The sequence below is a fragment of the Candoia aspera genome, chromosome 3 (assembly GCF_035149785.1).
Source record: "Candoia aspera isolate rCanAsp1 chromosome 3, rCanAsp1.hap2, whole genome shotgun sequence".
In the NCBI taxonomy this organism is placed as follows: domain Eukaryota; kingdom Metazoa; phylum Chordata; class Lepidosauria; order Squamata; family Boidae; genus Candoia; species Candoia aspera.
Genome location: NC_086155.1, coordinates 106,063,929 through 106,077,817, shown reverse-complemented (window position 1 = coordinate 106,077,817; position 13,889 = coordinate 106,063,929). Strand labels below are relative to the sequence as shown.

The following is a 13,889-nucleotide window of genomic DNA, read 5'->3' as shown; positions in this document are numbered from 1 at the left end:
AGAGAAAAATAGGCATCAAGGACGAGTCTTCTTCCTGACATGCCAGATTCTTCAGTGTGGAGTAGGCTTATTCTCATTTGTTCAATATTTTTATATGCAGGAGCACTCTGTCAGGTAAGTCCCAGCTTCCATCTAAAGGAGTTATCCCAAAATTTCCAGTTCCCCCAGCATCTACCAGTTCAGTTTACTTATCTCAGCGAAGTATTACTGAGAGCAAGGATGCAATCCTATCTACCTACCTACCTTTCAAAGAGTCAATCCCACTGAATTAAATAGGAATTCTCATAAGCTATGTGTAAGCTTGCATTATTAATCTGTTCTGCTTACTACACTTTAAAAGGAAAGACAGATCAGTAAGGACTTAGAAGACTGCTGTCCAAACCCAGATGGGAACAAACCTATTAATAATTTCCCTTTCTGGTTCCAAGTAAAGAGGCAGGAGGCCAGAGCAGCTACAAAAAGGGAGCGCCCTAGCCGTAGCATCTCCATTGTTTCCATCACTTTTTCTCCCCAGACAGCCATGCAGGGAATGAGATAACAGAAATGAAGGGGTTGGAAGGAAGACTCTGGCTCTAAACTAAAGATAGACAGCTACTGGTAAAAACAGAGGGCCGGCAGTAAACCATAGCTGGTTTCAGTTTGTTGTCTCATTTGCAGTCCTATGGTTAGCACTGGACTAACCTACCTTCTTCCGTGTTCACATTTATCCTGGCTTTCCTTCAAGAATGTCAGAGAGGGGTGTAATCTAGTTGGTTTGGCCTGGTTCATGAGAACCACTTGTTCTTTTCTAGCACCAGATGCCTCTCAACCCTTTGGGCAGGATGTGGCAGGCAGTCTGATTTAAGGGTGGAGTGGCAGTGGCATAGCCTTGTTGAAGGTGCCTAGTGATGACAGCCCAAAAGTGCTGGGACAAAGCATGAGGTGGGGCATCAATCTCTACTGCCCAGAGCACTGACTGGGAGATTGGGCAATTGCCCTCTCACTTTGGAAGCCACCTCTGACTATATTGGTCCAGTCCAGCCCACCTCCTGCTATTTGACTTGCCCTGCCCCTTACGTGCACAGGAACCAATTATTCTCTAATTGGAACCATACTTCTGATTTCAGGGTAGCATATATAGTTATCCTGCCACCATTTTATCTTCAAACCAATGTTATAAAAGTAGGTTGGAGCGAGGACAGCAATTTCTCTCTCTTTGCTTTTTCATCATCATATACAGCTAGTATCACACAATGCAACACTTTCTCCAACTCCGATGATCTTCTAATCCTTATGGTGATGTAGGTTTAATAATGGATCTAAAAACTACCAGCCTTCAATACAGAAATACAATGCAGTGTTATTTATCCCATACTACCAAAGGAAAAGCCAAGGGGAAGAGAAAAGAGACAGAGTCAAAGTTACCTTTGGCTTTTTGCACATATATAGGACAGTACTACAACACAGAAATCAGAAAAAGAAAGTAGGGAAATAAATGAACTTCTGTGAGTAGACATTATTTTTTATTTTATTTTATTTTTATTTATTTACTATCCTGCCTTTATTATTTTTATAAATAACTCAAGGCGGCGAACTATAAGGTACAATTTATAAATAACTCAAGGCAGTGAATTATGAGGTACAATTCAGCACTGGACTGCAAGATGGTCTGTGTCCTTTATTTTAAGGAGGACTTGGGCACACAGAGTCATCGCAACACGAGATGGACGGTGAAGAAATATGATTAATAAATAAATAAATAAATAAATAAATAAATAAAACTCAAGGATCCTTTCCGACAATTAACAGGCAGCCACTGGGGCAAAAAAAAAGGCTCTAAGTGCTGTTTGCAGTTTTGTTTTTGCCCTTATTAATTTTTGTCCAGAACTAATCAAAAGTGAAACATGACGGAAGAAAGCCCACTCTGGCAGCAATCTAAGACAGATACTAACATTCTCATTAAAGCAGGCTTCATTAACCAGCCTTGTCCTCAATATCAGCGCTGTCTGATGACATGTTGACTCCTGCTAATTATCCTTTGCTTGCAAAAGAAATTATAGGATTCTTCAGCATCATTTAAAAAAGAAAACTCTGCCTCTTCAAACTGATCTTTTGTTTCTTTTTCTCAATAGCATGTCAAACAAAGGGTTGAAAAAAGAGATTTTATGACACCTCCGGTACATGCTGTTTTTAATCCAGAGATTCAGATACGCAGAAACACATACAGGTTTTCAACTTCAATTGGTCGCTTTCTGAACAGAAAGTTTCACTCACGCACACATCCTACACTGTTCAAAGTCCAGTTGGCCAGGCTAGGCTTGAGTACCAGAAGAACTGGGGCAGGACGCCCACCAGATATGGTACCTTATTCTATCTGATGGCTCCAAAGGGCTATAGTTCCCATATATTCTATATCTTCCAAAAAGAAAGGCTTGAGCAGTCCATCAAAGTTTTATCAATCCCAACCTACCTTACCCTTTTCTCCTACTTCCTGGTACTTTTCCAATTTGGCAATTGGAACCTCATCCGGTACACATGGGAATTATGACATGTTTTGGGAACCATCTTTTGTTGAGAGACTAGTATCTTCAAGCTCTTCATTCTGGTAGTAGTTTTTCACATGCTGTATAAGGTGAAATCTTCCTGAGCAAACCTTCCTGCCTTTTTGGCCTGCTCTGAATGCATCATTCATGCATGTTACTTCACATAAAGATATAATGTAAAATTGTATGTCACTCTATCATGGCACCATATAATGCCTGGCATTCTATGCTAGTAACAAAATTGACATATTAATACATGGCCCATTCATTTATTGCTTATACATTTAAACATATTCTAAGACACCTACTGATTTATTTCTCTGACAATCTCCCCTCCCTTCCCCATTTCAAAGTTTCTAGGTAGAAATCAGTCAAATCACTCATATCTCTCACAACAGTCCCATTTGTCATACTCCGTAGACTCAAAACCTCATGCCCATCTGAGTGAGAAATAGATTTGCCACAGTAATAAATGCACTGGGTGGTTAAACATAGCATCAGTATTAATTTTTAAAAAATAAAGATGTGAACTAGATGGAGAATGAATAGTTTAGTGATATGATGGAACCCCTAAAGAAGAGTAATGAGTTCAGAAATGAATTCAACTAATTCAGAAGGCCCAGTCTTATATTAGCCAATCAACAGGTCAACCCTGAAGACAGGAAAAATGAAAAGCAATATATGTACATCAGCATAAGGAATGCTGTAACTACATCTCCTGCCCATGCTCTAAAACTGATTTTTTTTTTAACCTTGCAAGCATTCTGGAAGCAGACTGACTTTAGTTAATAGTGAAGGAGAAAATTTTAAAAAATAAACCTTGTATTTGCCAAAAGACTTACAGCCAAAAAAGTCAAAAGATAAGCAGTCTTTCTCTTTCCCCTTTCTGAACCAGATGTCTCATTCCTCTCTCCCTGCTGGTCATTGGGATTAAGCAACCTATTCCAAAAGTTACAAACATATTCAGTGGGTGCATAACAACAGTCTGCAGTGACAATAGTGGATTGGCTAGTATATAATTATATATATAATTATATATAAATTATATATAATCTATATATAATTATATATAATCTATATAAAAATAATTATATTTTATATATTGTAATTATATGGTATATTTATTGTTTTATTGACCATTTTGTTGTAAACAGCCCAGAGAGTCCCTCTGGTGGGGGGGAGGTGGGCAGTGACAATACACACACACACACACATATATATATATATATATATGAGGAGTACTGTGTACTTCCCTTCTTACAAGAAGAGAAATAAGAAATAGCACGGGTGAGATGGTGGCCATGACCAGTATACTGCAGATAGTATGCACTGTGTACCAAAGTAATCAATGTTCACTTCCTAAAAATTCTGAAACCTGTACTATCAATGGCCAGGATGATTTCTCATGTGTAAAATTAGAATCAAGGGATATTGCTATCTAATCTAAGAACAGGAAAACACGTGCAGCTGGTCAGCCTGACAGAAGAACTGGAATGTCCCCTAATCTGCAAGAATGAAGAACAGGCATATTAACAGTCAGAAGCGCGGGGGGGGGGGGGGCTGGATCCAACTCAAAGGGGAAAAAAAGAATCAGACATTCAGAACTTATTTAAAATAAAACCAGCTGGAACAGAAGAACAACAGAAGTTCATGTTATGAATATTTCTCAAGAATACAGTTGGATGCTGGAAGCAACAGCTATAATAATTGTACCAGTTATTTTGCTATCTTTTTACTTAATTCCCAGAGTCATGGACCATCTCTATGACTTGCCTTCCTAATTTTTTTCAGCTTTTATTTATACTCTGATCATGAAATGGCTGGACTTTAACCTCTGACTATTTACAGACTACTGTCTGCTGATTTTGTCTGTTGAATTTTCTTACTGATTGCAAACTGTATCAGGCATTAATTTTGAGCAAAACAAATTACATTTTCCTATTTTTTGATAGGAAAATGTAATTTTACATTTTTTGATTAATTCTTCTCCTGATCAAGATGCTGAAGATCACCCTATGAACCTTTTTAGGGACCTTTTGGAGTTCAGAACTGAGCAATGGAAGGGGGAAACCTGCAAAATTAAGACATATTCATATTCATTCTTTATAAATAAACTATGGTTTATTGATAATGTGAGACAGGAGCTCAAAGAAGCACATTTTCAACCTAAAGTCTCTTGCTTCTAACTGAGTGCCTGGCCTTGCTCTTTGTTGCCTCCCTCTTTTAGTGCTGAATTTGGGCAGCCACTGTGGTTAGCTTAAACTGTGTTTCACCAGAAGCTTTTGCATAAAAGGCAAAATGTTAGACGACATCATCATCACCTTTCGCAGGCGATGAGCTACAAGCACTGTTGCCACTGAAGTTATATTCTGACCATGCTTGCGGACAAACTGCATTTTGACCTCATATGTTCAGGCTCATAAAAGACGAGAACTTAATTCAATATAATCTTTTTACGTATCAATGCTTTTGTAAACCAAGAAAACAAATCAGTTTGCCACCGTAAAAGATATATGATATAAACAATGGTCTTCATCCTTGGCATCTAGTATAGCAAATATATACCATATTTAATTTGTTACAAGACGATGTTCCCAACCAGCCAAATGTGTAAAACAGCTGAAGGGTAGATAGTGACAGAGGAAAATATTTATTGCAAAAATTATTTTTCACTTCAAATTCCACAGATGTTTTTCCTGTGAAGCAGTCTTCAACTTTGCTTCAAGTTTCATTTTAGAGAATAAAGCATTCTAATGAATTACAGTTTAGGGCTGTAAGCTACCCTAAGCAATTTCACTATTCTCAGAATATGATTTCATATAAAACTGCTTGGATGCTTTGCCTGAGAAAGAGTTTCCATATTTTTAAAGGGAAATGAACAGATACTTTATCATACAATAACATTCTCACCTTGATAATGGGGTAAAAGACGATAGCATTTTATTTAGATCTAAAGGCAAAATGGATACTCACCATGACTGAGATGTGAAGGATCCGTAGCTCTTCTTCTGCTGATTCACTCTGGGGTTCTTCTGTGGGTTCTAAGCCAGGTGAGATGGGAGTTCCATCTTGATGGTGGATGTGGAAGAGCAAGGTGCCATTTTCCAGCCACTGCTGCCTCCAGCGCACCAATGGGATATCTTCTGTATTGCCTGAAATCTCTGTGGGTAAGAGAAGAGAATCAATGCAAACTAAAGGTCCTCTCATTAACCTAAGCCAGCACAGCTATTAGTCAGGGACAGTGGGAAGCATAGACCAGAACTTCTAGAGAGTACCAGGATGACTTCTTAAAACTAGAACAGTATTCTCCAACTAATATTCTTGGATTGATATCCATTTTTTTCCAGCCCTCAGAGCCCCCTTCTCCAACTCTACCACTTAAATTTGGCAAACAAAAGGCCAAAAGATAGGGTGAGATTTATGAAAGTGAGAAAAAAATAGCTGCATTCAGATGGATTTAATGCACTTACTACCTTTTCTTTAAAAAACTCATATTCTCCAAGCAGTGAAAAGGAAGAAGAAACTTTTCCTTGCCTCTTCCAGAGATGCCATCTCATCACTGCAACATCCAAACATGCAAACATTTTTTCATGTTTTAAATTTTAAGTCAAGCGGCATATAAATTTAATTAATAAAATTAATGGCCCTTGGAAACAGATTAAAGCAGAATTGTGATCCCACCCACATAACAGTTATACAACCCTGATTTAAAGGAATGGACACAGTTGACTCCAGTTCTGAAGTTTAAAGAGGAAATCAAACATACAAAATGGTAGATATATATGGGAAGTCAAATCTAATCTGTTTTGGAGATCAAAGCAGTGATTTACCTAGGCCAAGACTTTCTTACCACTAGATTGTCATGATGATCTCATCAAAAGCATAACCTGTTTATAATCAACCGTTTTCACTTAAAGTCAGGTTTTTATTTTGGCTGGCAACTGAGTGGAAGCCATTCACTTAAATTCTGGTCAATGAAAGATTTTCTTAGAGGTTACTTGTGTCATATCCAGTCTTGGTATCCCGCTACCTGGCAAATCATATCAACCTTCGAGTTCCACTCTGAGAAGTATCTCACTTTAGAAGCTGTTGATATATAAACACAGATCCACGTGCACACATTCACTCACTCACTCCAGCTTTGCTGCTGTCAGGCCCAGCCCAAGAATGACGAGTCAGAGCATTCAAAATTCTAGTTCTTTATTTGCTGTCACCGTACAGACAGAATCTTGTCAGACTAAAGCTATCCTAACTAACCTAAGGGGAAATAACCTAGGAGAGTCTAGGGCAGGGCTACTCTAACTCTCTTTGTCTCCCTGCCAAGGCTCTCTAGACTGCAAGTCCTCTTATCTCCTTGGAATGCGCTCCCTCCTTCCTGAGAACCAGTGACAGCTCCGAAATCCACATCTGCTTTGTTAAGATTTCTCTTCGTGTTTCTGTCCATGAGTTGCTAGCAAAGGATCAGTTTCTTGCAGGGATGCAGATGTCTCACTTTTGCCTTTGTGGTGTCCTGAGCCCAGAGTATGAGGGATATCAAGCAAACCTTTAAGCCAGTGTGCTAACTTCACCCGTGTGTGCTCTTATTCTGGTCCACACTGGAGCTACATATGGCAGCTTGCTATTTGTCTTATGGTTATCCAGTTGTCTTAACAGGTCTCTCTAACTTGATGCCTAGGCATAAAGATCTTCCTTCTCATCTTACACTGATTCTAATTTAAACCAATGCTCCAGCTGCTTATTGTTATTGATATTTATCTAAGCCTCAGGTTTCTGATTAAGACTTTTTTAAAAGACTAGACGCCTTATATTAACTTTTTGCTGAAAAGAAGAAAAGACAGAACTGATGACTTACGGATTTGGAGACTAGAAAGGGTTAAAGAGAGACAGGAAGGAGTAAGATGGCAATTATTCAATAGAAACAAGGGCAGAAGTCAAAATCCCATGTATTCTTTTTTTCCACTTCTATTCTTTTTTCTAATTCTTACCTTTTTTTTTCTTTTTCTTATTTTTTCTTTTTTATATTTTTATCATATTGTTATACACATACACACACACATGCCTCAGATCTCTGGTGAGGAAAGACTCTCTGACCTGTGAAATGTTATCAGATTTGCAGTTTCAAAATGTTACTTTTGAAATACATTTCTCCTCTGATGCAATAGCTCCCCAATCTTCTTTCCACATTGATTCAGCTGCCATTATTACTAAAGCAGTACTTGCAGGATTAGAAAACAAATCTGAAACACACCCATGATTTCTAAAAAGAAAAGTGAACTCTGCATAGACACAACTAAGAAAGCCAGCATGTTTACATATGTTCTTACCCAAGGGCACATTAAATTTCATCTAAATACAGCTAGAGAAGCTGAAGAGCCAACTGGTGGTGACACTAATTTAATAAATCAAGTATGTGACCAGAATATTAGATTTCCTTATAGGGCTAACTCCTGGCCAGCAAAGTACATGGAGTTACTGGATGTTTAAAATAACTGTTTAAAGCCATTGGGTACAATCTTACCTTCATAAAAATTCCCTTTGGGTCCTATTATATAAACTTACCCTATTTTCTGTTATCGATTGCCTCTATGTGGACATAGTGTCAGTCATTTCAAGACAGTCCAGTTTCGCTGATGTGAAACTGAGCAAATGGCTGCATGCTTTGTATATTACAATTATCCTTTTACCTTAATGAGAAGGTAGTGGCTCAGAAGAGCAACTAAATTTGATCGCTTCACATCTCCAGTGCCTTGGCTCAACATAGGCCACTTCTAGCAGAAGTTGAACTAAATGTAACTGCAAAAGGGGATGGGTAATGCTCCATAAGATATGGGAGAGCCCTCTTTGCAAATGCATGACTCTGTTGAATCACCATACACTCAGAAAAACAGCAGCGCTCCAGATGAAAAGGACATTAATGGGGTTCAATGGAAAGGCTACAGCAGGCTTTTTGTGAGTTATTCTGCACCCTCTTCTCTTTGAGGATTGCACTTAAGTGTTTGTCCCATCAATATTATCTTTGCCTCATTCCTCTCCATCATGTCTTTCTCAGATGATCATTACAGTTAGCATCTGCCACCATTATCATCCCACACCATTTGGGTGCTTGAGAAAGTCAACCTGCAATAGATGCTAAGGGCACTGGTCACATCTGATGCTACCATACGCTGCATACTGAAAGGTAACAAATGTTTTCCCTTACAGTTATTAACCCCTGGCTCCAGATGGCTGTTTTTTAATCTATTTGTTAGAAGTTAATGCCAGTGTTAATGACTTTCTGTCTAAGGCCTTAATGGAAGTCACTTGGGGGAAACAGCCTTACCATCAATATCTCTCAAACTTTGAACCTGAAAGCTGTGCTTTCTAGTTTTTCCCCTCCCTGGCCCTAAATATGCCCTCCCATCATATAGATTCATGAGCTGTATCCTTAAAAAGACATCATTAACAAATAATTTAGCATACCAAGGACATCTAGCCCTAGTCCTTTTTGAAGATGATACACACAGGCAGTTCTTTTCTGGAAAGTCTTCAGTAAAGGTCATTCCTGCTACAAAACTAACAAGGAGTGGATGCTGAAGGGCTCTGTATCTGCAGGCCTTAATCACTTCAGTAGCGTAGGCAGGCAACCCTACCGAGATAATGTAAGGTGGCTACCACAATATAGCAGGGATCCAGTTTAGGTGGATCTGAGTCATGAACAAAATCCAGTGTAAAGGAACTTGGTATTGATTCCAGTATTAACAATATTCTTATGGAAAAAGGAGCGGTTTCAACAGAGTAACACCATATATGTGAGTAATATGAAATGTTGATGAATTTCTAATGTTCATTCAGCAAGGCTGGGACAGTTAAAGCAAACCTGTGTGAGAGAGAGAAAAGCAAACAGAATTTTGAGTTTGACAAACTTCTGGATGCTAAATTCGACAGTACTTGAGTTCTCTTTTTAAAATTAAATGTTGGAACAGCTTGCCTCCAAGTATTTGAATGACCCCTTCCATCCTGGCTTTGAGAAAACCCATAAAAACATGGCTGTTTCATCAGTTATGACTGATCCCTCTGATAAAGAAAAGTGTCTTAATTTGGGGCCATTGATTGTTATATTCCAATTGTTTACATATTTTTGCATGCTATTGTTTATGTTATTTCTTTTAACCGAGTTGGAAAAACAAGAACTGTACAGCACTCAAAGTCAGTTTTAAGTGGAGTGGCTTAAAAGCCTTATAAAATGGATAAAATAAATATCTGGGGGGCAACAATTTGAGAATGCAAATTCTGCCTTTTGTTAATGACTGTTAAACACTGATCTGCCACATTCAGATTTTCATACGATATAGGGTTCTTTATCTGTTTTCTTCTTTTCTTGTTAAAAATTTGAAATTACAATTCAAGCCCTAGAAATCCCAACAGGAGATTCTTTGAATGTTCTCCTGTTAAAAGTACTTAAAACGAAAAGCACAATGTTTATATTGTTAAAAATAACTAATAATATCTAAGTTGAAATATTATTTTATTTAAATATCCATAAAACAGTTACCTTTGTAGTTCATACAATGAAATCACCATGAACTGAATTAACTCTTAGAATGAATGGAGATGCCATTTAAATTGAGCCTGAACTGCAGTTGACAGTTGACTGATCTACGAACACACCTGTTCAGGTAAGCAGTAGGAAAATGAAGATGAGTTCCAGGTACTGGGCTCCTTTGAGTATCAAAGGAGACATTGCACACATGGGTCTTCTGTGTTTAAAAAGTAAATGCAACCATAGCACACAGCCAGTGCAACTGGAGGCAGAGCTAGTATAATGAAATATCTTGTTCTTCTTTGGAAGTTTTTCAGCCCTTGGGGCACAAGGTATGACAGACTGATCTTTGTGCAGGTAAATGAAAAACTAGCAATGAGGAATCATTTCAAGCAGAAAAGCATTCACAGCCAAAACATCAGAATCATTCTTACAGTCCAGTCATGCTAGTTAAATCTTACTGTGCTTTCTTCCCACTATCTATGAAGCATGAGATTTGATTTCCAGGGCCACCTTAATTGCACAAGTCATCCTATGCAGAAACAATGTCTGTTCAAGGCTGACCATCAAGGCAGTGGCTGTTCCCTCTTGGTAAGGCATCTGAACATATATAAGAAATCTAGGTAAAATGTGCATTTGGGGTGGGAGGAGAGGATGCATTATACAGATGAGGTGAACTGAAGACTAATTTCTTTAAGTGCTTGTTACAGCAAAGAGGACAAAGAGAATTTTTGCAAATTCAGGCAGAAAGCTGGTTGTTCATCATCTGTTTATCATACAGAATGTGAACATATTCATAAAGGAAGGAAGGTGTTTGATCCAGCATTTGCCTCTGGGTTTGATCATTCTTTATGAGCAGCAGAGCAACACAGAAGAATATGCTATTACACACACCTTCAATTCTTTCTCTGTTTTTAAAAAAGCTTCTAGCTCTCATGATTATGGATTTATCTAAGTACATGCAAGCACATGTGGAAAAAGATTTCAGAGTTTAGGGGTCTGAACTGCTATCTACCTACATGAGTACTTTCCCTCTTTCATTGTCTTTGTCCCGTAAAATCCAAAATAAAAATCTTCGGCAAGTTTGCAGGAATGTTGATTTGCAAAAAATACTTTGAGCTTAGAATTTTTTAAAAATGAATGTCTTATTTATGGAAGCCAGGGAAATAATAGAGTTGATGTTTGACCAACTACTACAACTTTATTTTTAATTTTTGGGATTTATATTTCACTTTTCCGGAAGTGGATGGCAGAGAAATTCAGCAGCGAGTCATTTAATTTAGAGGTTCAGCCTTGATAGTTATCTGACACCCCATTAGTCTCTCCACTGAAAGTCCCACATCTTACCATGATAGAAACAAAAGGGCCACTTTTTCCAAGGAAGAGATTTATATGTATACAGGCATTACTAAACATGCTGTGCATAGTATGGCACATTAAAACTTCATGCTCTTCTCCTCCTCCCACCCTCAGCTTATATTTTGGCTCTCAGGTCTTTAAGGGTTTGAAAATAAACCCTCTCTTCTTACTCGGCGAAAGGAAGAACTAGAATAGCAATGTGCAGAGCTTTGGAGGAGTCTTCTGAATATTTACTTCCCAGCTGTACTTACCCCTCAGTTGCAACTGCCCACATTTACCCTCTATGCAAATTCATGCAGTAATTGCCCAAAGTGGCCTATGGATAGATATGGACCTTATGGCAGCCAGCTGGCAAGAGGGTAAATACAACCCTCTTTCTTTCAGGCTGGCAATCTTCTTCCTTTGTAGATGGAAGACCAGACTTTACCATTCAGATACCTGATTGTGGTGGTCTCTCATGAAGAATATAGGAAGAATGCACAGACACAAGTTCCTCGGGATGAGAGCCCCTTGCAACTGTAAGCTCTCTTTTTTATTCAGTACACACTCAAAGCAATCAGTTCTTATCATCCAAAGCTGATTGGTCTAATTAGCAGTGTCCTCGGGATGGTCTCCTGTGCGGCTCATGTTACAGCTCCCACCAGCCTCAAGATCTGATAATCTCTTCCAAATAGGGAAGTTCAAGGGAAGTTTAATGTAAAGGAACATCTCGCACAGCTGTCGTGGTTTGCCAGCCAACAGCATAGCACTCAATGCTCTCTACATCTCCTCCTTTTTATTTTCCAATTATAACAATCCATTTCGTTTTAGGAGAGAGGTTGGTACACAGGAGAGTGACACCAAGAGGACATGGAAGGGAAACAATAAATGCAACAGCAAACGAAAATAAGCTTCATAAACAAATACATCAGATAGTAATCGAAGAATTGGCATTTAAACAAGCAATAATAGCTACAATAAAATTGTCTTCTGATTTAGGAAGATTGTTCTGTTGCAACAGCTGATTCGCTTGCATTCCTAGAGCTTTGATTTGCCCCCAGTTCAGACGGTGCTGTTGGCGTGGCACTCGGGCCCTGTCGGTAGTGGCTCCCTTGGTGGAGTTGATCATCTGGATTTGCAGCATCTGTCCGAACTGTGGAATCGGATTCCTCAACCCCTGATGCCATTCTGCCATGATAAGGTTTGACACAACGACCAGGAACCCACAATGGACCTGTGGGAAGAAGCAGAGCAGCATATCCCCTTCCCCAGGTCAATAAGGGAACAGGGCCTTTCCAGGTAGGGTCAGGAAGTTGCTTATAATATACCAAAGGCTTTGGTAATGTGACTTGAGATCCAAACCAATTAACGCTCGACTTCGGGAGCGACCTTTAAGAATCAAATTAGCGAACAGAGAGGCTAAGGGAGTAATAGTACGATGAGGAGTGTGGGGGAGGTGCAGCCACTCAAGAATGAGAACAGAAGGTTTAGAGTTCGAGTTGTTAGAAAGCAACTGGCAAAGGATCGCAGTAGGAAGCTTGCCAGTTGATAAAACAACCAATGTGAGGGGAATGTTGTCCCGACAGCGATCTACCCATTGGTGACCAAGGCTGTCTTGAATATTATGCAAAACTTGAAGCTGCTCCTTAGATAACGTAATTAAATCTGCAGGTTCTTTGCCACCCTTTAAGGCAGCAAACAAAGGGCTCATGGCTGCTGTTGTTTGGCCAATATAAGGACGGAGCCAATTTATTGCCCCTAAAAGCTGCTGCAGCTTGACATACGAAATGGGAGATTGAATCTCTAAAGATGGTAGTTGTGGGTGAGAATAGGTTTGCATCAGCTTATGGCCAAGATATAAAAAAGGCTCAAAGGATTGAATTTTCTCTGATGCAATTACAAGACCATATTCTCCTAGGCATGTCTGTAAATCATGCAACCATGACAGTAGAAGAGAAGGACCTGCAATTAAAATGTCATCCATATAATGGTACACTAACAATTTTGGATATTGATGCCGAAAAGGTTCTAAAGCAGTAGCAACATAAATTTGACACAAGGTGGGGCTATTGAGCATTCCTTGTGGTAAAACTTTCCACTGATATCGTTGTGTGGGCCGGTCAGCATTCAAAACCGGCACAGTAAAGGCAAACAACATTTTGTCTTTCGGATGAAGAGGAATAGTAAAAAAACAATCCTTTAAATCAATAATTCTTAATTCATAAGTTCTGGGGATTAAGTTAGGGTTAGGCATCCCACATTGTAAAGCTCCCATAGGCATGATAAGAGCATTAATAGCACGCAGATCGTGCAACATACGCCATTTGCCTGATTTCTTTTTAATAACAAAAACTGGTGTATTAAAAGGACTGGTTGTTGGCTCAAGATGGCCAGCTTGTAATTGTTCTTAAACCAACATGTGTAAAGCAGTTAATTTACATTTTGGGCAAAGAGCTTTTGGCTTAAAACGATTATTACTGGTCCCTCTGACAATATTTGCTCCTCCCCCT

The 13,889-nt window shown here is 38.9% G+C and overlaps 1 protein-coding gene across 1 annotated transcript in view; it reads right to left on the bottom strand.

The window, feature by feature from the left end:
* The window catches only part of ASTN1 (astrotactin 1), a 252,732-nt gene that overhangs the window by 144,972 nt on the left and 93,871 nt on the right, over window positions 1-13,889 (bottom strand). Inside the window, exon 2 of the mRNA XM_063299889.1 lies at window positions 5,496-5,683. Within this exon, the coding sequence (XP_063155959.1) occupies window positions 5,496-5,683 (188 nt within the window). The remainder of the gene's footprint in view (window positions 1-5,495; window positions 5,684-13,889) is intronic.